This window comes from Pleurodeles waltl, chromosome 10, assembly GCF_031143425.1.
Source record: "Pleurodeles waltl isolate 20211129_DDA chromosome 10, aPleWal1.hap1.20221129, whole genome shotgun sequence".
NCBI lineage: Eukaryota > Metazoa > Chordata > Amphibia > Caudata > Salamandridae > Pleurodeles > Pleurodeles waltl.
The window spans coordinates 677984215-678007654 of NC_090449.1; the positions used below are offsets into that span (position 1 = coordinate 677984215).

At 46.9% G+C, this 23440-nt stretch overlaps 1 protein-coding gene across 7 annotated transcripts in view; it reads right to left on the reverse strand.

Annotated features, from left to right (window-relative positions):
• The window catches only part of LARP4B (La ribonucleoprotein 4B), an 857205-nt gene that overhangs the window by 442857 nt on the left and 390908 nt on the right, over window positions 1-23440 (reverse strand). For all 7 annotated transcript variants that reach the window (XM_069211182.1, XM_069211183.1, XM_069211184.1 and 4 more), the window contains 2 exons: window positions 6261-6314; window positions 5969-6178 (listed from right to left, as the gene is read on the reverse strand). In XM_069211182.1, coding sequence (XP_069067283.1) covers window positions 5969-6178; window positions 6261-6314 — 264 coding nt within the window. The remainder of the gene's footprint in view (window positions 1-5968; window positions 6179-6260; window positions 6315-23440) is intronic.

Here is a 23440-nt window from a genome sequence, read left to right on the forward strand (position 1 = left end):
TCATCACCTTTTTGACTTGTATTTTTTGATTTGGATACATGGCCTGTATTACATTGTGAAATGCCTGAACCCTTTGTGGACTTGGAGTGGCAATCCCTTTTGCTGTGTTGATTGTCACCCCTAAGTATTGCTGTGTTTGACACGGCAGAAGGTGTGACTTTGTGTAGTTGATTGAGAAACCTAGTTTGTGTAGGGTTTCTATGACATACTTTGTGTGTTGTGAACACCTTTCTAGAGTGTTGGTTTTGATTAACCAATCGTCTAGGTACGGGAACAAATGTATTTGCTTGCCTTCTGATATGTGCAGCTACGACTGCTAGGCACTTTGTAAAAACTCTTGGCGCAGTTGTTATTCCGAATGGCAACACCTTGAATTGGTAATGTGTTCCTTGGAATACAAACCTTAAGTACTTTCTGTGTGAAGGATGTATCGGTATATGGAAATATGCATCCTTTAGGTCTAGTGTTGTCATGTAGTCTTGTGGTTTGAGTAGTGGGATTACGTCTTGTAATGTCACCATGTGAAAGTGATCTGATTTGATGTAGGTATTTAATGTTCGGAGATCTAATATAGGTCTCAGAGTCTTGTCTTTTTTGGGTATGAGAAAGTACAGAGAGTAAACTCCTGTTCCTTTCTGGTGTTCTGGTACTAATTCTATTGCTTCTTTTAGTAGTAATGCCTGAACTTCTAGTCCTAGAAGATCTATATGTTGTTTTGACATATTGTGTGTTTTCGGTGGCACGTTTGGAGGGAATTTGAGAAATTCTATGCAATAACCATGCTGGATAATTGCCAGTACCCAAGTGTCTGTTGTTATCTCCTCTCAATGTTTGTAAAATTGTCTTAGTTTCCCCCCCACAGGTGTTATGTGTTGGGGATGTGTGACTTGGAAGTCACTGTTTGTTTTGAGGGGTTTTGGGGCTTTGGAACTTCCCTCTGTTTTTTGGGAATTGTGCCCCTCTATATTGCCCCCGAAAACCTCCTCGCTGGTATTGGCTTTGATAAGTGGGCCTTGCTTGTGAGGTTGTGGCCTCTGTAGGTTGACCTCGAAACCCTCCCCTAAATGGTGTTTTGCGAAATGTGCCTCTGCTTTGCGGGGAGTAGAGTGTGCCCATGGCTTTTGCGGTATCAGTATCTTTTTTGAGTTTTTCAATAGCAGTGTCGACTTCCGGCCCAAACAACTGCTGTTCATTAAAGGGCATATTCAGCACGGCTTGTTGTATTTCCGGCTTGAATCCTGACGTACGCAACCATGCGTGTCTCCTTATTGTTATTGCAGTATTTACTGTCCTTGCAGCTGTATCTGCTGCGTCCATTGATGACCGTATCTGATTATTGGAGATACATTGTCCTTCTTCTACCACTTGTTGTGCCCTTTTCTGGAACTCTCTGGGTAAGTGTTCTATGAAATGCTGCATTTCGTCCCAATGAGCTCTATCGTATCTTGCCAAAAGTGCTTGTGAATTGGCAATACACCATTGGTTTGCTGCTTGTGCTGCCACTCTTTTACCCGCAGCATCGAATTTGCGACTCTCCTTGTCTGGAGGTGGTGCATCTCCCGAGGTATGAGAGTTTGCTCTCTTGCGAGCTGCCCCAACAACCACAGAATCTGGTGTTAATTGCTGCGTAATATAAACAGGGTCTGTTGGTGGTGGCTTATACTTTTTTTCCACCCTTGGAGTTATGGCTCTGCCTTTAACAGGCTCCTGAAATATTTGTTTTGAATGTTTTAGCATTCCTGGGAGCATAGGTAAGCTTTGGTATTGGCTATGAGTGGAGGAGAGTGTATTAAATAAAAAGTCATCCTCAATTGGTTCTGAATGCAAGGTGACGTTATGAAACGCAGCTGCCCTTGAGACCACCTGGGTGTAGGATGTACTGTCTTCAGGTGGCGACGGCCTTGTAGGGTAACAATCTGGGCTGTTATCTGATACAGGAGCATCATAAAGGTCCCATGCATCAGGATCATCTTGACTCATTGCAGTATGTGTCGGGGATTGCATCAGTGGTGGAGTGGCTACCGGTGATGTGTGCATTGATGGTGGTGGAGATGGTGGTGGAGTTGTTTGTCTTGCCACCTTTGCCTGTGGCTGCTTGTCCTTTTCTTGAAAGGCAAGTCTTCTTTTCATCTTAATTGGGGGAAGAGTGCTTATCTTCCCTGTGTCTTTTTGAATGTGGAGCCTTCTTTGAGTGCAGTCTGGCTCAACAGATTTAAGTTCCTCTCCGAACTTATGTCCTTGCATCTGGGAGGACAATCCCTGTTCCTCTGTGTAGCAACCTGTTTTCGGTTGCGAGGCTGGATGTTTCGGAATCGAAATCTTTTCGGTCGCCTTTTTGGGCTCCGAGGCAACCTTCTTTATTTTCGGCGTCGTGGTTTCTCGGTGACTAACCATTTCGGTGCCACTGTCTCGGTGCCGAATCTGTTCGGGGCCAGTGTCTCGGGCCCGAGATTGCTGTGTGGCGGTATCTCGACCGGAGTCGGATGACTTCGCCACATGCATGCCCTTTTTCGGTGCCAATGATCGGTCACCTATCTTTCGGGTTAAGCCATGGCCTGTTGGCGGTGGCGTCCCCTGGGCTTTTGTTGTCTTCTCGTGAGTTTTATGTTTCGATGTCTTACTCACGGTTTTCGGCGTTTCTTCGGGATCGAGCTCGTCCGAGTCCGATTCATGGATGGAGAAGCTTTCTTCTTCTTCCTCCTCGAAACGCCCTTGTCCTGTCGGCACCGACGCCATCTGCAGTCTTCTTGCTTTTCGGTCTCTTAATGTCTTCCTCGACCGAAACGCTCGACAGGCTTCACAGGTATCCTCCTTGTGCTCTGGAGACAGAGACAAGTTACAGACCAGATGCTGATCTGTATATGGATACTTGTTATGGCATTTTGGGCAGAAGCGGAATAGGGTCCGTTCCATCAGCTTTGAAGAGACACGTGGCCAGGCCGACCAGGCCCCGACGGGGGGATCGAAAAAACCCCGAAGGGCCACCGGAGCTCTTCAAAAGTCGGTGTTGATCTGTTATAACGAACCCGATACCGAACGCAAACAATACCGACGATTTTTCCGAGATTCTAACTAACTTTCCGACCCGAAACATGGAGCGAAAAAGAACACGTCCGAACCCGATGGCGGAAAAAAAACAATCTAAGATGGAGTCGACGCCCATGCGCAATGGAGCCGAAATGGGAGGAGTCCCTCGATCTCGTGACTCGAAAAGACTTCTTTGAAGAAAAACAACTTGTAACACTCCGAGCCCAACACCAGATGGCGGGATGTGCACAGCATGTGTATCTGCAGCTACACATGCCACCGAACATATATATATATATATATATATATAGATCTTTCTATAGATATATCCATGTAGATAGATATATCTATATAGAGATCTATTAATATATAGATCACTTGTCAGTGCAATCGGCCCCCAGGAAAACCAGACCCACATATAAAAGTGATTATATATATATATACGATATGCCACCAGTTGTCTTGCAGTTGCAGCTTGCGTCTTCAAAGCAGTGCACATACTTCAACTGACGCCTTTCAACTGTAGCTTTTAGGCAGCAATAAAAAAGTCAAGTAAGTGCAGAAGGTTTATATGACTACTGCAAAGAGCAAATCTGTATTTTATGTAAATAGCTGAGTACATTAGTAAAGTCAGCCACTACCTGCGCTATAATACAAATGAAAAGTATGTGCGGGGTGGCTATGGAGAGATGAAGAGCACGTTTGCTGGGTGGTAATGAGGGAATCCGAGGAGGAGGACATGGGAGTGGGAGCACCAATAATGATTGTTGGACTGGGCGCAGGAGGTGCTAAAGGCTGTGACGAATGGTATGTGACAAGGTGTTTGAGTGTCTTGAAAGAACGTGCTGATTGAGGGAAAAAGCGCAGGTAAGGTGGCCTCTACTGTTGCACGTATATCACACCCACACCAGCAATTTTGTGACTGTCTATGTAGGCTAGAGGTTTTATAGCAACAGTTCAGCCAATAGCAGAGATGGCACCTTGATGGATGACTGCTGCTGACGTCACTCGGGTTACAGAGGACAGCTCTGACATAGGATCAGAGATTGAGACAGCAGATACTGAGACAGCATCTGAGGGATAGGACAATGGTGCAAACTCTGGGAGTGATTTTTCAGTTGGAGGAGTCCCATTGGATAACTCCTTCCAGTAAATTGTGAGGGAGGTGATGATGGCAGTCCGGTGTTCCCTTCGCAAGCACAGTCTGTGCAACAGGGCAATAGTGGGTTAGCCCAACCCAGAGTGTAGGTGAATGCGGGGGCAAGCACAGAGAGTGTGCTCTCTTGGGAGCTCCCCAATTTCGTTCAGCCCCAAACTCCACTGCCCAAATTGTATTGTGGAGACATCAAAATTATCTTTCACAAAACAAACTGGTTTTGTAAGGCAGGCACCTGTGTTTTTGGTCCTGGTTTCGGCAGCTATATAGGAAAACATACTTAAACCCAAACATTTCTGGAAACTAGACACCCGGGGGAGTCCACAGAGGTGTGACTTGTGTGGATTCCCCAAAGTTTTCTTACCCAGAATACCCTGCAAAGCTGAAATGATGAATAAAAACTATTTGTCTTGCATTTCTGTCACACAAACTACAGAAAGATGCTGCGATCCACAAAACCCAGAGGACCCAGTGATTCCTCACCTGTCCTGATAAAAACACTACCCCACGTTAGTGCCTACACCTAGTGCCTGCGTAAGGAATGGATCATCCCAGGGTCAACAGTTGCCTCATGTAAGTACCAACATTGACCGTTGTGTGATCTATTCCTGTCGCAGGCACTAGTCCTACCCACACAAGTGAGGTACCATTTTTATCGGGAGACTTGGGGGAACACTGGGTGGAAGGAAATTTGTGGCTCCTCTCAGATTCCAGAACTTTGTGTCACCGAAATGTGTGGAAAACGTGTTTTTTTGGCCACATTTTGAGGTTTGCAAAGGATTCTGAGTAACAGCAGCTAAGAAGTTCAAAAGTAACTTGCTGCATCTTAAATATATCTACTTTCAAAGTCATGTACATGAAGGGAAGCTATGTTTGCCATACATTTGCTGCTCATAGGTGCCCCACCAATCTAATGCTTAACTGTATTTTCAAATTGTAAGAAGTTCACTGTAAGGCCAATTTGTCCAGGAGCCAACAGAGATTGGTGTATTCTAATTGCTTTTCCCTGGGCATTTCAGCAACCTGCAGTGTGGCTTTCTGAGCAATATTGGCATAAAGGGACTTCACATCTAGGGTTATCAAAAGTTCCTTATTAGGACTGAAACCATGAATCATGGATTCAATTAAAATGAACCAATCCTACAAATGCAGAATGCAAAGATATGGTAAATGAACGCATACAACTGGAAACAGGATAACCTTGTTACATGAAGCCACATGATTACCCTTGCCTCATCGTACTCTAACATTACAGTACCCTCCAACTACAAACCAGTAAGTAGAATGCACAGGAATCAAAAAAGTAAAATCATGCAAAAAATAAATAAATAGAACAGCCATAGGGTTTGAGCATAAGGATCCTTAAATCATTTTTGCAAATGTTTTCCCGTCTGAGGAAAAAGCATCAAGAGCGCATTGTTGGCAGAATGTTTTCAGTTAATCGACATGCTTAACAATCAAATCTCCAAGGAGACTAGAGCAGATGCAGCCACTTGATAAAGTGTTTTAGGACATTCACTGGAAGAGACTAGCACCGCAAAATGCAGAATATGTCTTTAATATTTTCCGGGGCAAAAAAATTAAGAACCACCGAGTATGGTAACAACAAATATCAGATAATCAGGGCCAACATGCCCCAAAGTGTGAACTTGCACTGTATAGATAACCCATGTTAATATTAAATATAAGCCAGCTGCTACACAAACCATAAGGAAACAATCATGTTGAATGCAGTGCTAATCTCCTCCACAAACACAAACTATAGTTAATGGGTTTAAAACTTACCAATGAAGGATCAAGATAACTGTGTGCTGTTGACCAGGTTTGCGGTGTAATTAGGCTGTACAGAGGAAACTGTTGTTGTGGACTGTATACTGGAGGTAAATAAAAGGATGTTGTATAACGCTGCTGAGAGTAAAGGTTCACGTCCAGCGGTCTATACCCATTCTTTGGCAAAAATGTGTTTATAGCTATTGCCTTTGCTTTTATCCGTGCCTGCAGCAAACACAGTATAGAAATATTAGAACTTTCAAAAAACAAAAAGTAAAGCAGGATTGGATTTCCACAACTGTTTTACCTTGATGGGTTTCCCTTGAAATGTTTTCACTTCTTCACGAAGATATTTGTAAGCCTGTAATGTCGAAATACATGACATATTTGTGAATTTAAGCTCTGAAATACATGAACAGTTGGTAAAAGTAATTACTTTAAGCACACCGGATTAATACAATTCTGTATAATATTTACTTTAAGTAGATTAAATTTAGAAGTCAGGTATTAACTGCCAAATGAGAATCTGATTTCCAAATTACTCTGCAATCTATGGCAAATCCCATTTATGATGGCTGGACTAGTGCTGAAGTCAAAACACCATGATCAAAAAACTTTAAATATTATAACGTTTAAAGTGCAATACAACAGTTTATTTATGAGTTATTGGCCTGTTGTGTGTTTTTTTTTTTTTTAACTTATTTTCACTATAGTTGGCCTAGCTAGGATGAGATCAGTTAACTAACAAAAGTATTTCCACTCCTAATGTGCAGGTCAGCTCCTCTAGCGATCCTCACAACACTTATGATACAATTAAACAAATTAACAAATGACCCACGATACGGAAAATTCGAGCATGTTTTAGAACAAGAAGTGGATCCACTCAGATGCCAAAACTGCCAATATTATATGGGCAAAAAACTACTGATTCATGTTTTAAAACAACTAGCATAACGAAGACACAGTAAGAAATATGATCCAGAACCAAGCTGGGTTGCTGGGGTACAGAACCAAGTATGATTGTACGTCTAAAAGCCACAGTGACTTCCAAATTTGTACTAGTAAGTTTTCAAAGTTCAATATAAGACTGACATCAGCACTCTCGAGTACAGGACAGTCTCTCTTTAAACTTATACAACTCTAGCCCTTAAACTGATGATGTGTTAAAATGCAAGTTGTCTTAACAAGTTACTTATCTTCGGTTATGTATTATCTAGTAGATACTATGGGCCTAATTACGACCTTGGCGGACAGGATTACTCCGGCCCAAAAGTGACGGATATCCTGTCCATCATTTTACCAGTTCCATAGAATGTAATGAAACTTGTAATACTGCGGGAGGGGTATCCATCACGTTTGAGACAGAGTAATCCCGTCCGCCAATGTCATAATCAGGCCCTATATCTAGATGCAAATTCATTCCTTTGAATTTCCCCAGGTGTCAGACTAGATCCAGAAAAAACTTCTGCTTGAGCAGTACCCTTGTGTGCACTGTCAGGTGGCTTCGCTTGATTCCACGTGCCATTCTCAGTGCTGGATGTGATGTCGCAGTCACCTATATAGACACCACCGAGGCAGGCAGATGTCAGTGACTTTTTTCACAACTTTCCATGCCAGGAGCAAAAAGCCATGAAATTAATTTAAGATTGTGATTCAAAACTAGGGCCCTGAAAGAAATTACCCTAACCCTAGTGAATGAGTCTGCTGAGAGGGGAGGCATGGGTGGGTGTTAGGAATCTACAGCTAGATATAGTCTCTACCAGATAATGAGATACTGAAGGTAAGTAACTTCTTCAATTGATAGAGACTTCTAGCTGCAGATTCCTTACCTTTGAAAAGGTACCCAAGCCACACCATGTTGGCGGTGGGCTGCAGTAACATTTTCCTACACTAGAAGTCCTGCATGCAGAACGGGTGAAATGCCTGTTTCTGCAGACCTGACTGTCTAGGCAGTAATGTTTTGTAAACATGTGCACTGATGCCCATGTTGCTGCCTGACAAAATGTCCAGAACTGGAACAAAGTGAGCCCAAGCCATTGTTGCAGCTTTACACCTTGTGGAATGGGTCCTCAAGCCCTCGGGAGGCTACCTTTTGTGCAGTGCGTAGCACATTATACAAAGAACGACCCAGCCCGAAATGGTTAGTTTCGTACTGCTCCACCTTTCCTGCTCCCACATATCCCACAACAAGTTAGCCATCCACCCAGAACTATTTTGTGCAATCAAGGTAGAACGACAATGCTCTTTTTCACTCCAGATGGTGGAATCACTCATCAACCTTAGGCAGATGAGGGGGAGCAAAGAAGGTGGGCATGGTGACAGTCTGTCCCAAATGAAATGGGGCCATCAAATTTGGGAGGAAAGAGGCACAGGAGCGAAGCACCACTATCAAGAAGCACTGAGATTATGGAGGTTTGGATAACACTCATCTCCAGGCAGATGATATGGCCACGGAAAGGCTGTTATGAGGGTGAGCAGCCTGAGGGGACAATTATGAAGTGTCAAAAACAGATCACACATCAGAAATGTAAGAACCAGGTTCAGGTCCCACTGAGGCATAATGAAGGGCAAAGGCGGAAACATATCCACAAGCCCTTTAAGAGACCTAATTAAAATAGGGGACTTAAATATAGAAAGTTGGTCAGGCAGCCGCAGATAGAGCAGATAGATATCCCTTAAGAGTGCCCGTGCAGAGCCCTGCTGGCCAAAGTACAGAATCAAAAGAAGAACATCAGACAGAGAAGCAGAAAGAAGATCTAGAGACTTCTCTGTATAATATTTTACATTTTTTTCCCTAACAGCTTTGGTAAAGGAATGCCTGGCTGCCAGAATAACATTACAGACTTCAGGAGGAAGGTCAAAGGCTGTCATCTGTGGCCACTCAATCCTCACAGAAGAAGGCTAAGTGTTGAAAGATTCGGGTGGAGGACCCTCCTCTGCTGCTGCAACAGAAGATCCTCCCAAACGGGCACACTGACCGAAGGATCGGTGCTCAAGTGCAGAAGCTTGGAATACAAGACTCTCCTTGCCCAGTTTGGAGCCACAAGGATAACTTGAGCCCGGTCATTCTTTATCTTCATGACTCCTGGCAGAAGTAGTATGGGCAGAAAGGCGTACAAGGAGCCTGAACTCCACTTGCGACGAAAAGCTTCACCGAGCGATTGCTGCCTTGGAAACTCCAACACCCAATACTGGTCACATTGCGCCTTTTCCTTAGGAGGCAAACAGATCTATCCAAGGCTCTCCCCACTGCAGAAAGAGTCCTTGTGCCAGCTCCGATGGAGATGTCACTCGTGATCAGCTAGCAATCAATGGCCAAGTTTGTCTGTCCTGGCGTTCAGAAAACCTGCCAGGTGTTGAACCACCAGGCATATGCCCTGCTGTTCCAGCCACGTTCAGAGATGCAGGGATTCTTGACAAAGGGTTCACGACCCCTCCCCCCTTGCTTGTTGCAGTACCACATGGCAGTGGTGTTGCCTGAACACCTGAACTAATTTCCCCCTGACAGAGGGAAGAAATGCATTCAATGCTAGCCGGATCACCTGGAGCTCCAGGAGGTTGAAGTGGAGTCCTGATCCAGCTGGAAACCAGAGTCCTCTGATCTCCACATCTCCCAGATGGCAGCCTGTAGGAAGCTACCCGAGGTGTTGTGTGTACCTATGGTACTTGCACGTTATACCCGGTACAGGTATCCCCTCTCAGTGAAGTGTAGGCAGTGTCTAGAAGCCGGGCTCTCTAGAGGTAGATGTGGATAAGCAGCCAAGGCTTATCTAGGAGACATGCAAAGCTCATGCAATACCACTGTAGTTAAACAGCACTTACACACATGAAAGAAAACACCTAGTAGTATAAATATAAAGGTACTTTAAGTTTGGAACAAATCACCACAAAATACTAGAAAGTAATCCACCCTTAGGAGGTATGTAATACACTAAAAATATACACTAGTAATCAGAAATAGGCATAGAAATGGTTAGAAAACAGCGCAAACTAATAACCAATAGTGACCCAGGGGGAGCACAATCCACATACTAAAAAACAGGAATACGAACAAGGTACCCCCATCTAGGTAAGTAAAATGTGTAGAAGGGAGCAGGGAATACTAGAAAACCACAGAGGTAAGCAACAGTACTCCCCAGGAACCAGGAACGCAGGAGTAAAACACTGGATTTTCCACACCACCCAAAATGAGGAAAAGAAAAAAAGACACACACAGAGGACTGCAAGAAAACAAGAGGTGGATTCCTGAAGAAAGAAGACCTGTGAAGAGGGGTGACAAAGTCTAAGAGTCACAGTGGAGTCCAGGAGGAGTAGGAGCTATCCACCCAGCTGTGGATGCAGGAGTTGGTTGACGGTAATGAAGAACAGGTCAGTACTACAGCCCTGGAGCTGGTGAAGAGTTCCTGACTGATGCAGATGAAGCCCCAAGCTGGAAGGAAGATTGCAGATGTGTGTCAGCGCATGAATTCCACCAACAAGCCTTGGCAAAGGCAAAAAGAGGTGCTGACAGGGACCAGCAAGACCCAGAAGGACTCAACCCAGAAGGGGGAGTCACAAGGGACCCTCAGCGTCGCAGAGTCTCCAAAGGTGCAGCACCCACAAGTGTCCCACAGGACGGGGACAACGGAGTCGCAGAAAAAACCCATGCAGCACTACGAAAAAGGATCCTACGCCGCAAAAGAACCACACAGGAGGCTGTGCCTTGCAGGATGGAGTCCCAGGGGCTGGAACTACACATCACCTGAAGATCCCTTGGAGGAGATGAAACAGCCCAAGGCAGCCCCAAGAGACAGTGCACAGGGGTACTGTCCTGTGATGGAAGGCAAAGGCTTACCTCCACCAAAGTTAGCAGAGAGGACCAAGAGGACTACTCCGAACCACCACCTGTGATGCAGGAACCTCACAGCTCAGCAGCAGAAGGGATCCACGCAGCCGGTCGTCACTTGTTGTAGGTGCCTGCGGTTGCAGTAGAGTGACTCCTTCACTCCAAGGGAGATTTCTTCTTCTTGTGCAGGCTGAAGTGTTGTAGTCTTCTGAGGATGTACAGTGAGGGAAATGTTGCAAAGATGGCAGGATCCCTGGAAACAATGTTGCTGAAGACTCCTTTCTTCTTGGAAGCAGCTTGTCAGGTCCTGTTATTGCTATTATTAGGCCAATCTGCCCCCAGGGGGGCGGGGGGTAGAAACCTCTAGGCGGCAGGGCAAATTTTATTTTTTATTAAATTTAGAGATGGGGAGCGACCCATTAGGCAAGGGTCGCTCACCTGGGGGGGCAAATTGTGTTTAGACCATTTCTGCCCCCCTTGGGGGCAGATCGGCCGATTTTAGGTCAATCTGCCCCCAAGGGGGGCAGAAACAACTAGGCACTGTTTTTTTTGTTGTTTTTTTTTGCACCAATATCACGCAAGGGGAGCGACCCCGTAGGCAAGGGTCGTTCCCCGGGGGGGTTGGAGGGGCAGGGGGTGATCATTTATTTTAGAGAGGGCAGATCGGCCTATTGTTATTAGGGCGATCTGCCCCACGGGGAGGGGAGGGGCAGAAACCTCTAGGCGCCATGGCAATTTTTTTTTGTTTGTTTGTTTTTAAAAAAAATTTTAGAGATGGGGAGCAACCTATTAGGCAAGGGTCGCTCCCCTGGGGGGCAAATTGTATTTAGACCATTTCTGGGCAGATCGGCAGATTTTTGTTAGGCCAATCTGCCCCCATGGGGGCAGAAACTATTTGGGCACCATGGATTGGTGTGTGTATGCCTGTGTTTTCTTTAGGGGGGCAGCCCCTTGGGTAAGGTCGCTCCCCATGGGGGCACATTACTGTTGGCCATATGTGCCCCTCATTGGGGGCTGATGGGCCTATTTTTGGAAGGCCCATCTGCCCCCAAGGCGGCAGGGGGCAGAAAGCCCACCAGAGGCCAGGGAAGTTTTATTTTCCAAAAATAAGAGGGTGGGGGTATGGCCATACCCCCACCCCAAATAAATGGGGCCAAAGTTGTTCTGCCCACCAGTGGGCAGATGGGGCAATTACCCTTGGTCCACACCCCGGGGGCAGAAAGTCTACTAGATGCCAGGGAATTAAAAATATATATATATATATTGGGGTGGTGGCTACCAACCTGTATGGGCCCGGTTACGCCCCCACCTCAACTGAAGCTTTCCCCCGCACTCTAAAACATCTTATCCCACTGCAAGCAAGAAGACATTTGATTATTTGGGGTTTTGGTTTTACATTTGGGCCATGAGAACTTGGTAACTCAAAATCGTCCCACTTGGAATGGTGAGGGCTGCAATTTATGGACTTTGGGACGCTGCCATGTAGAAAAATCCACAAGACCTAGACACATCTGAAAACTAAACATCTGGGTGATTCCAGGGTGGTGTGTTTCACATGCACCCTGCACCATTTTTGTACCCATAATCCCCTGCAAACCTCCAACTTTGCTGGAAATCACATTTTTCCCTCGTTTTTGTGATGGAACCTTTCGGAACCTGCAGGAATCCACAAAATTCCTACCACCCAGCATTGTCTCATCTATACCGATAAAAATTCTGCTGCACTTGTCAGCCTAAAAATGTTTTTTTGCAAACTGCCCTTTTGGACCCCCTTTGTTCACCCTCAATATCGACACGTTTTTGTCTCTTCCCTTTCACAAGCACTTGGCCCACCTACACAAAAGAGTTATCATTTTTACCGGGAGACTGAGGGGAACATTGGGTGGTATGAAATGTGTCCCAGTGCTGTGATCCCACACAAAAATGAGGGAAAAATTTGATTTTTTAGCTAAATTTGAGGTTTGCTGAGGATTCTGGGTAAGAAAACATTGGGGGATCCACGCAAGTCACACCTCACTGGACTCCCTCGGGTGTCTAGTTTTCAGAAATGTCTGGGTTTGGTAGGTTTCCCAAGAAGGCTGCTGAGCCCACGACCAAAAACGCAGGTGCCCCCCTGCAAAAACAAGTAGTTTTGTATTAGATCATTTTGATGTGTCCAGATAGTGTTTTGGGGTATTTCTTTTCGTGGGCGCTAGGCCTACCCACACAAGTGAGGTACCATTTTTATCGGGAGACTTGGGGGAACGCTGGGTGGAAGGAAATTTGTGGCTCCTCTCAGATTCCAGAACTATGTCACCGAAATGAGGAAAAAGTTTTTTTTTGGTCAAATTTGAGGTTTGCAAAGGATTCTGGGTAACAGAACCTGGTCAGATCCCCACAAGTCACCCATCTTGGATTCCCCTAGGTGTCTAGTCTTCAAAAATGCACTGGTTTGCTAGGTTTCCCCAGGTGCCGACTGAGCTAGAGGCCACAATCCACAGGTAGGCACTTTGCAAAAAACACCTCTGTTTTCTGTGAAAAAATGTGATGCGTCCACGCTGTGTTTTGAGCCATTTCCTTTCGTGGGCGCTAGACCTACCCACACAAGTGAGGTACCATTTTTATCGGGAGACATGGGGGAACACAGAATAGCAAAACAAGTGTTATTGCCCCTTGTCTTTCTCTACATTTTTTCCTTCCAAATGTAAGGCAGTGTGTAAAAAAGACGTCTATTTGAGAAATGCCCTGTGTAAGGAAATGGCTCCCTGTTGCAGTTACCCCCCACTTTTTCCTGATACTGATGCTAACTTGACTGAGAAGTGTGCTGGGACCCTGCTAACCAGGCCCCAGCACCAGTGTTCTTTCACCTAAAATGTACCATTGTTTCCACAATTGGCACACCCCTGGCACACAGATAAGTCCCTTGTAAAAGGTACCAGTGGTACCAAGGGCCCTGTGACCAGGGAAGGTCCCTAAGGGCTGCAGCATATGTTGTGCCACCATAAGGGACCCCTCACCTAACGCATGCACACTGCCATTGCAGATTGTGTGTGTTGGTGGGGAGAAAGAGGCAAAGTCGACATGGCATCCCCCTCAGGATGCCATGCACACAAAATACAGCCTGGAGGACAGGTACCAATAGGGTTAGGAATCTGACCCCTCCCTAAAGGGTGTGGGGGCACAGGAAGTGTGTAGCCACCCTCAAGGACAGTAGCGATCGGCTACTGCCCTCAGACCCCTTAACACCCCTAAATCTTGTATTTAAGGGCTTCCCTGAACCCAGCTCACCAGATTCCTGGCAACCTACAAGAAGAAGAAGGACTGCTAAGCTGAAACCCCCATCAGAGGAGAAGGAAGACAACAACTGCTTTGGCCCCAGCTATACCGGCCTGTCTCCTGCTTCAAAGAACCTACAAAAAAGACCAGTCACGGGTCCAGCAGGCCCAGCAACCTCTGCCAACTCCAGAGGAGTGCCTTGCACCCAAAAGGACTAAGAACTCCCGAGGACAGCATCTACGTCTAAGAAAACCTACAACCAAGGACTCCCACCCCACTCCGGATGCGCAAGTCTGGACCCCTGTGCCCCCGATGTCCACAGCTAGTGTCCAGGTGGTCAACCCAGCAAGAGAGGGTCCCCAGGTGATTGCGAGTAAGTGCCCCCCCCCTCCCCTTCACAACCACACCTGCAGAGGGAATCCCATGGACCTTTCCCCCCCCCCCCCCCCCTCATCCCACACCCCCCAACTGCAAGTTCCAGACAGAGATATCCGACACCTAAGGGACACACTGCACCCGCAGCCCCAGGCCTTGGAGAAACCGACCTCCCCAGTGCCTCAACGTTCAGCAGGGGCCCTCCTCCCTGTCCAACTGGTGGTGTGCCTGAGACATCCCCACCTGGATCTCGCCTGCAGTCTATGAGTAGTGGTCTGCCCTCCGAGTAGCGGGTACTTACCTGCTGGCTGACTGAATTCCAGCCGGCCCGGTGTTGCTGGTGGTGGATGTTTAGGTTAACTTGAACCCTCAACCGGAGTACTTACTAAAACCCGGAAACTGAAACTATGTGTTGCACTTACCTGTAAACCAACCTAGCATTTCTTCTTCCCAGGAACTATTTGAAAATTGCACTGGGTCCATTTTTGAAATAGCTTTTTGCCAATAATTCCAAAACTGTATTACTTACCTATTTCAAACAAAGTACTGTTGACGCCTGTGTGAAATACAACATTTTTAAGGTACGTACCTACAACTTGAACCTTGTGGTCCTACAAATAAATTTAGAAAATACATATTTGCAATATAAAAACCATTGGTTTGGAGTCAAGTCATTGAGTGTGTGCTTCTGGTGTGTGTGTGCTTCTGGTGTGTGTGTGCTTCTGGTGTGTGTGTGTGCTTCTGGTGTGTGTGTGTGCTTCTGGTGTGTGTGTGTGCTTCTGGTGTGTGTGTGTGCTTCTGGTGTGTGTGTGTGCTTCTGGTGTGTGTGTGTGCTTCTGGTGTGTGTGTGTGCGCTTCTGGTGTGTGTGTGTGCGCTTCTGGTGTGTGTGTGTGCGCTTCTGGTGTGTGTGTGTGCGCTTCTGGTGTGTGTGTGTGCGCTTCTGGTGTGTGTGCGTGTGTGTGTGTGTGCGTGCGTGTGCGCGTGTGTGTGCGCGTGCGCGTGAAGTTGGCTCTGTATGCACTACATGGATAGATATATCCATGTAGGTAGATAGATAGATAGATCTATAGATATATCCATGTAGGTAGATATATTTATCTACATGGATTGATATAACTATATATATATATATATATATATATATATATATATATAACTATATATATATATATATATATAACTATATATATATATATATATATATATATATATATATATATATATATATATATATATATATATATATTGTGTAGGAAGTTGGCTCTGTATGCACTATTTCAAAGTAAGGAATAGTATGCACAGAGTCCAAGGGTTCCCCTTAGAGGTAAGATAGTGGCAAAAAGAGATAAATCTAATGCTGTATTTTGTGGTAGTGTGGTCGAGCAGTAGGCTTATCAAAGGAGTAGTGTTAAGCATTTGTTGTACACACACAGGCAATAATCGAGGAACACACACTCAGAGACAATTCCAGGCCAATAGGTTTTTGTATAGAAAAATATATATTCGTAGTTTATTTTAAGAACCACAGGTTCAAATTTTTCTTGTAATACTTCAAATGAAAGGTATTGCAGGTAGGTATTTTAGGAACTTTGAATAATCAAAATAGCATATATACTTTTCACATAAATCACATATAGCTATTTTAAAACTAGACAGTGCAATTTTCACAGTTCCTAGGGGGAGTAAGAGTTTGTTAGTTTTTGCAGGTAAGTAAACCACCTACGGGGTTCAAGTTTGGGTCCAAGGTAGCCCACCGTTGGGGGTTCAGAGCAATCCCAAAGTTACCACACCAGCAGCTCAGGGCCGGTCAGGTGCAGAGGTCAAAGTGGTGCCCAAAACGCATAGGCTTCAATGGAGAAGGGGGTGCCCCGGTTCCAGTCTGCCAGCAGGTAAGTACCCGCGTCTTCGGAGGGCAGACCAGGGGGGTTTTGTAGGGCACCGGGGGGGGACACAAGTCCACACAGAAAGTACACCCTCAGCGGCACGGGGGCGGCCGGGTGCAGTGTGCAAACAAGCGTCGGGTTTGTAATAGAAAGCAATGGGAGACCAAGGGGTCTCTTCAGCGATGCAGGCAGGCAAGGGAGGGGGGGGGGGGGGGGGGGGGGGGGGGGGGGGCTCCTCGGGGTAGCCACCACCTGGGTAAGGGAGAGGGCCACCTGGGGGTCACTCCTGTACTGGAGGTTGGATCCTTCAGGTCCTGAGGGCTGCGGGCGCAGTGTCCCTACCAGGCATCGGGTTCTTAGAAGCAGGCAGTCGCGGTCAGGGGAAGCCTCGGGATTCCCTCTGCAGGCGTCGCTGTGGGGGCTCAGGGGGGGGGCAACTCTGGCTACTCACGGTCTCACAGTCGCCGGGAAGTCCTCCCTGAAGTGTTTGTTCTCCACAAGTCGAGCCGGGGGCGTCGGGTGCAGAGTGCCAAGTCTCACGCTTCCGGCGGGAAACACAAGTTGTTTCAAAGTTGCTTCTTTGTTGCAAAGTTGCAGTCTTTGGTGAACAGAGCCGCTGTCCTCTGGAGTTCTTGGTCCTTCTAGATGCAGGGCAGTCCTCTGAGGCTTCAGAGGTCGCTGGTCCCTGGGGAAAGCGTTGCTGGAGCAGTGTCTTTAGAAGTGGGGAGACAGGCCGGTAGAGCTGGGGCCAAAGCAGTTGGTGTCTCCATCTTCTCTGCAGGGTTTTTCAGCTTAGCAGTCCTCTTCTTCTTAGGTTGCAGGAATCTGAGTTCCTACGTTCAGGGGAGCCCCTAAATACAGAATTTAGGGGGGTGTTTAGGTCTGGGAGGGCAGTAGCCAATGGCTACTAGCCCCGAGGGTGGCTACACCCTCTTTGTGCCTCCTCCCAAGGGGAGGGGGTCACATTCCTATCCCTATTGGGGGGATCCTCCATCTGCAAGATGGAGGATTCCTAAAAGTCAGAGTCACTTCAGCTCAGGTTGCCTTAGGGGCTGTCCTGACTGGCCAGTGACTCCTCCTTGTTTTTCTCATTATCTCCTCCGGCCTTGCCGCCAAAAGTGGGGCCGTGGCCGGAGGGGGCGGGCAACTCCACTAGCTGGAATGCCCTGGGGCGCTGTAACAAAGGGGGTGAGCCTTTGAGGCTCACCGCCAGGTGTTACAGTCCTGCAAGGGGGAGGTGATAAGCATCTCCACCCAGTACAGGCTTTGTTACTAGCCACAGAGTGACAAAGGCACTCTCCCCATGTGGCCAGCAACATGTTTTGAGTGTGGCAGGCTGCTAAAACCAGTCAGCCTACACGGGTAGTTGGTTAAGGTTTCAGGGGGCACCTCTAAGGTGCCCTCTGGGGTGTATGTTACAATAAAATGTACACTGGCATCAGTGTGCATTTATTGTGCCGAGAGGTTTGATACCAAACTTCCCAGTTTTCAGTGTAGCCATTATGGTGCTGTGGAGTTCGTGTTTGACAGACTCCCAGACCATATACTCTTATGGCTACCATGCACTTACAATGTGTAAGGTTTTGCTTTGACACTGTAGGGGCACAGTGCTCATGCACTTGTGCCCTCACCTATGGTATAGTGCACCCTGCCTTAGGGCTGTAAGGCCTGCTAGAGGGGTGACTTATCTATACTGCATAGGCAGTGTGAGGCTGGCATGGCACCCTGAGGGGAGTTCCATGTCGACTTACTCGTTTTGTCCTCACCAGCACACACAAGCTGGCAAGCAGTGTGTCTGTGCTGAGTGAGGGGTCCCTAGGGTGGCATAAGATATGCTGCAGCCCTTACAGACCTTCCCTGGCATCAGGGCCCTTGGTACCAGGGGTACCAGTTACAAGGGACTTACCTGGATGCCAGGGTGTGCCAATTGTGAAAACAAAAGTACAGGTTAGGGAAAGAACACTGGTGCTGGGGCCTGGTTAGCAGGCCTCAGCACACTTTCAAATCAAAACATAGCATCAGCAAAGGCAAAAAGTCAGGGCGTAACCATGCCAAGGAGGCATTTCCTTACACAACCCCCTCCCCCCCAAACGAAAGAGGATGAGACTAACTTTTCCCAAGAGAGTCTTCATTTTCTAAGTGGAAGAACCTGGAAAGGCCATCTGCATTGGCATGGGCAGTCCCAGGTCTGTGTTCCACTATAAAGTCCATTCCCTGTAGGGAGATGGACCACCTCAACAGTTTTGGATTTTCACCTTTCATTTGCATCAGCCATCTGAGAGGTCTGTGGTCAGTTTGAACTACAAAGTGAGTACCAAAGAGGTATGGTCTCAGCTTCTTCAGGGACCAAACCACAGCAAAGGCCTCCCTCTCAATGGCACTCCAACGCTACTCCCTGGGGAGTAACCTCCTGCTAATGAAAGCAACAGGCTGGTCAAGGCCATCATCATTTGTTTGGGACAAAACTGCCCCTATCCCATGTTCAGAGGCATCTGTCTGCACAATGAACTGCTTGGAGTAATCTGGAGCTTTTAGAACTGGTACTGTGCACATTGCTTGTTTCAGGGTGTCAAAGGCCTGTTGGCATTCTACAGTCCAGTTTACTTTCTTGGGCATTTTCTTGGAGGTAAGTTCTGTGAGGGCTGTCACTATGGATCCATATCCCTTCACAAACCTCCTGTAGTACCCAGTCAAGCCAAGGAATGCCCTGACTTGAGTCTGGGTTTTTGGAGCTGCCCAGTCCAGAATAGTCTGGATCTTAGGCTTGAGTGGCTGAACTTGGCCTCCACCTACAAGGTGTCCCAAGTAAACCACAGTTCCCTGCCCTATCTGGCATTTGGATGCTTTGATAGAGAGGCCTGCTGATTGCAGAGCCTCCAAAACCTTCTTCAGGTGGACCAGGTGATCCTGCCAGCTGGAGCTAAAGAGAGCAATATCGTCAAGATAAGCTGCACTAAAGGACTCCAAGCCAGCAAGGACTTGATTCACCAACCTTTGGAAGGTGGCAGGGGCATTCTTTAAACCAAAGGGCATAATAGTAAACTGATAATGCCCATCAGGTGTGGAGAATGCTGTCTTTTCTTTTGCTCCTGGTGCCATTTTGATTTGCCAGTACCCTGCTGTTAAGTCAAAGGTACTTAAGAATTTGGCAGCACCTAATTTATCAATCAGTTGATCAGCCCTTGGAATGGGATGGGCATCTGTCTTGGTGACAGAATTAAGTCCTCTGTAATCCACACAAAACCTCATCTCTCTTTCCATCTTTGGTGTGAGGTTTGGGGACTAAGACCACTGGGCTAGCCCAGGGGCTGTCAGAGTGCTCAATTACTCCCAGTTCCAGCATCTTGTGGACTTCCACTTTGATGCTTTCCTTAACTTGGTCAGACGGTCTGAATATTTTGTTTTTGACAGGCATGCTGTCTCCAGTGTCCACATCATGGGTACACAGGTGTGTCTGACCAGGGGTTAGGGAAAAGAGCTCAGCAAACTGTTGCAGGACCTTCCTACAATCAGATTGCTGTTGGCTAGAGAGGGTGTCTGAGTAGATCACTCCATCAACTGAGCCATCTTTAGGGTTTGATGAGAGGAGATCAGGGAGAGGTTCACTCTCAGCTTCCTGGTCCTCATCTGTTACCATCAACAGATTCACATCAGCCCTGTCATGGAAGAGCTTAAGGCGGTTCTCATGGATCACCCTCTTGGGACTCCTGCTAATGCCTAGGTCCACCAGGTAGGTGACCTGACTCTTCTTTTCTAGCACTGGGTAAGGGCCACTCCATCTGTCCTGAAGTGCCCTGGGAGCCACAGGCTCCAAAACCCAGACTTTCTGCCCTGGTTGAAATTCAACCAGTGCAGCCTTTTGGTCATACCAAAACCTCTGGAGCTGTTGGATGGCCTCAAGGTTTTTACTTGCCTTTTCCATGTACTCTGCCATCCTTGAACGTAGGCCAGGTACATAGTCCACTATGTCTTGTTTAGGCTCATGAAGAGGTCTCTCCCAGCCTTTTTTTACAAGAGCTAGTGGTACCCTTACAGGGTGGCCAAACAGAAGTTCAAAGGGTGAGAACCCTACTCCCTTCTGAGGACCTCTCTGTAAGCGAAAAGCAGACATGGCAGGAGGACATCCCATCTCCTTTTGAGTTTTTCTGGGAGCCCCATGATCATGCCTTTTAATGTCTTGTTGAATCTCTCAACAAGGCCATTAGTTTGTGGATGATAGGGTGTAGTGAATTTATAAGTCACTCCACACTCATTCCACATGTGTTTCAGGTATGCTGACATGAAGTTGGTACCTCTGTCAGACACCACCTCCTTAGGAAACCCCACTCTGGTAAAAATACAAATGAGGGCCTTGGCTACTGCAGGGGCAGTAGTCGACCTAAGGGGAATAGCTTCAGGGTATCTAGTAGCATGATCCACTACTACTAGTATGTACATATTTCCTGAGGCTGTGGGAGGTTCAAGTGGACCCACTATGTCCACACCCACTCTTTCAATGGGGACCCCCACCACTGGAAGTGGAATGAGGGGGGCCTTTGGGTGTACACCTGTCTTACCACTGGCTTGACAAGTGGTACAGGAGACACAAAACTCCTTGACTTTCTGGGACATGTTGGTCCAGTAGAAGTGGTTGACTAGTCTCTCCCACATCTTGGTTTGTCCCAAATGCCCAGCAAGAGGAATATCATGGGCTAAGGTCAGTATGAACTCCCTAAACTCCTGAGGCACTACCACTCTCCTAGTGGCACCAGGTTTGGGATCTCTTGCCTCAGTGTAAAGGAGTCCATCTTCCCAATAGACCCTATGTGTTCCAGTTTTCTAGCCATTGGACTCTTCAGCAGCTTGCTGCCTAAGGCCTTCAAGAGAGGGACAGGTTTCTTGCCCCTTACACAACTGCTCCCTTGAGGGTCCCCCTGGGCCTAAGAGCTCAACCTGATAAGTTTCTAACTCTAGAGGCTCAGTTCCCTCAGAGGGCAGAACTTCTTCCTGAGAAGAGAGGTTCTCTTTTTGTTGTTGTGTTGCAGCTGGTTTCCCAGCTGTCTTTCCTTTTCTCTTGGTAGGCTGGGCCCTTTTTCCAGGCTCCAGCTCTACTTTTTCACCCTGAGCCTTGCACTGTGCCCTTGTCTTGACACACACCAGTTCAGGGATACCCAGCATGGCTGCATGGGTTTTCAGTTCTACCTCAGCCCATGCTGAGGACTCCAGGTCATTTCCAAGCGAACAGTCTACTGGGATATTTGAGGAGACCACCACCTGTTTCAGGCCTTTGACCCCTCCCCACTCTAAAGTTACCATAGCCATGGGATGTACTTTAGTCTGATTGTCAGCGTTGGTGACTGGATAAGTTTGTCCAGCCAGGTATTGACCAGGGGAAACCAGTTTCTCTGTCACCATGGTGACACTGGCACCTGTATCCCTCAGGCCTTCTACACTTGTCCCATTAATTAAGAGCTGCTGCCTGTATTTTTGCATGTTAGTAGGCCAGGCAGCCAGTGTGGCTAAATCCACCCCACCCTCAGAGACTAATGTAGCTTCAGTGTGACCCCTGATTTGCTCTGGGCACACTGTTGATCCCACTTGGAGACTGGCCATTCCAGTGTTAGCTGGAGTGGAGTTAGAAGTGGTACTTTTCTTGGGACAGGCCTTGTCTCCAGTTTGGTGTCCAGGCTGATTACAGCTACGACACCAGGCCTTTTTGGGATCAAAGTTTTTACCCTTGTACCCAAAATTGTTTTGTGAAGAGGCTCTGGGCCCACCCTCCTGTGCAGGTTTTTGGGGGCCTGTAGAAGACTCTTTACTATTTTTGTTTTTGGATGTCTCAACACTCTTCCCCTGGGGAGGCTTTGTGACCCCTTTCTTTTGGTCACCCCCTGTGGAAGTCTTGGTCACCCTAGTCTTGACCCAATGGTCCGCCTTCTTTCCCAATTCTTGGGGAGAAATTGGTCCTAGGTCTACCAGATGCTGATGCAGTTTATCATTTTAACAATTACTTAATAGGTGTTCTTTCACAAATAAATTGTACAGCCCATCATAATCATTTACACCACTGCCTTGAATCCAACCATCCAGTGTTTTCACTGAGTAGTCCACAAAATCAACCCAGGTCTGGCTCGAGGTTTTTTGAGCCCCCCTGAATCTAATTCTATACTCCTCAGTGGAGAATCCAAAGCCCTCAATCAGGGTTCCCTTCATGAGGTCATAAGATTCTGCATCTTTTCCAGAGAGTGTGAGGAGTCTATCCCTACACTTTCCAGTGAACATTTCCCAAAGGAGAGCACCCCAGTGAGATCTGTTTACTTTTCTGGTTGCACAAGCCCTCTCAAAAGCTGTGAAACCATTTGGTGATGTCATCACCATCTTCATATTTAGTTACAATCCCTGTTGGGATTTTCAACATGTCAGGAGAATCTCTGACCCTATTTATGTTGCTGCCACCATGGATGGGACCAAAAACCATCTCTTGTCTTTCCCTTTCTATGGCTAGGAGCTGTCTCACCAAAGCCAATCTTTTGGCCATCCTGGCTAACAGGAGGTCCTCTTCACTGAAGCTATCCTCAGTGATTCCAGAGGTGCTTGCCCCTCCTGTGGGGGAAGCAGCATCTCTGACTATTATGTTTGGAGTCAGGGATTAAGGGTCCCTGATCTCAATAATTAGGACTGGAAGGGGGGAATTCTCCTCCAGTTCACTATCATCATCCTCTGGGTTGTCATCCTCAGAGGGGTTGGCTTTTTCAAACTCTGCCAAAAGCTTCTGGAGCTGTTGTTTGGAGGGTCTTATGCCAACTGGGATTTTCTTTATTTTGCAGAGAGACCTTAGCTCCCTCATCTTTAGATGGAGGTAAGGTGTGAGGTCGAGTTCCACCACATTCTCATCTGCACCAGGCATTAGGTTTCTAAAAGTTGGAATACTTTTTAAGAATCTAAAACTAGTTCTAGAACCTAATTCAAACTTTAACAAAACTTTTAAACTCTAAAAGAAATGCTAACAGGGACTAACACAAGGCCCTAGCAGGACTTTTAAGAATTTAGAAAAATAGCTCAAATTGCAAAAATCAATTTCTAATGACAATTTTAGGAATTTGTCGTGTGATCAGGTATTGGCTGAGTAGTCCAGCAAATGCAAAGTCTTGTACCCCACCGCTGATCCA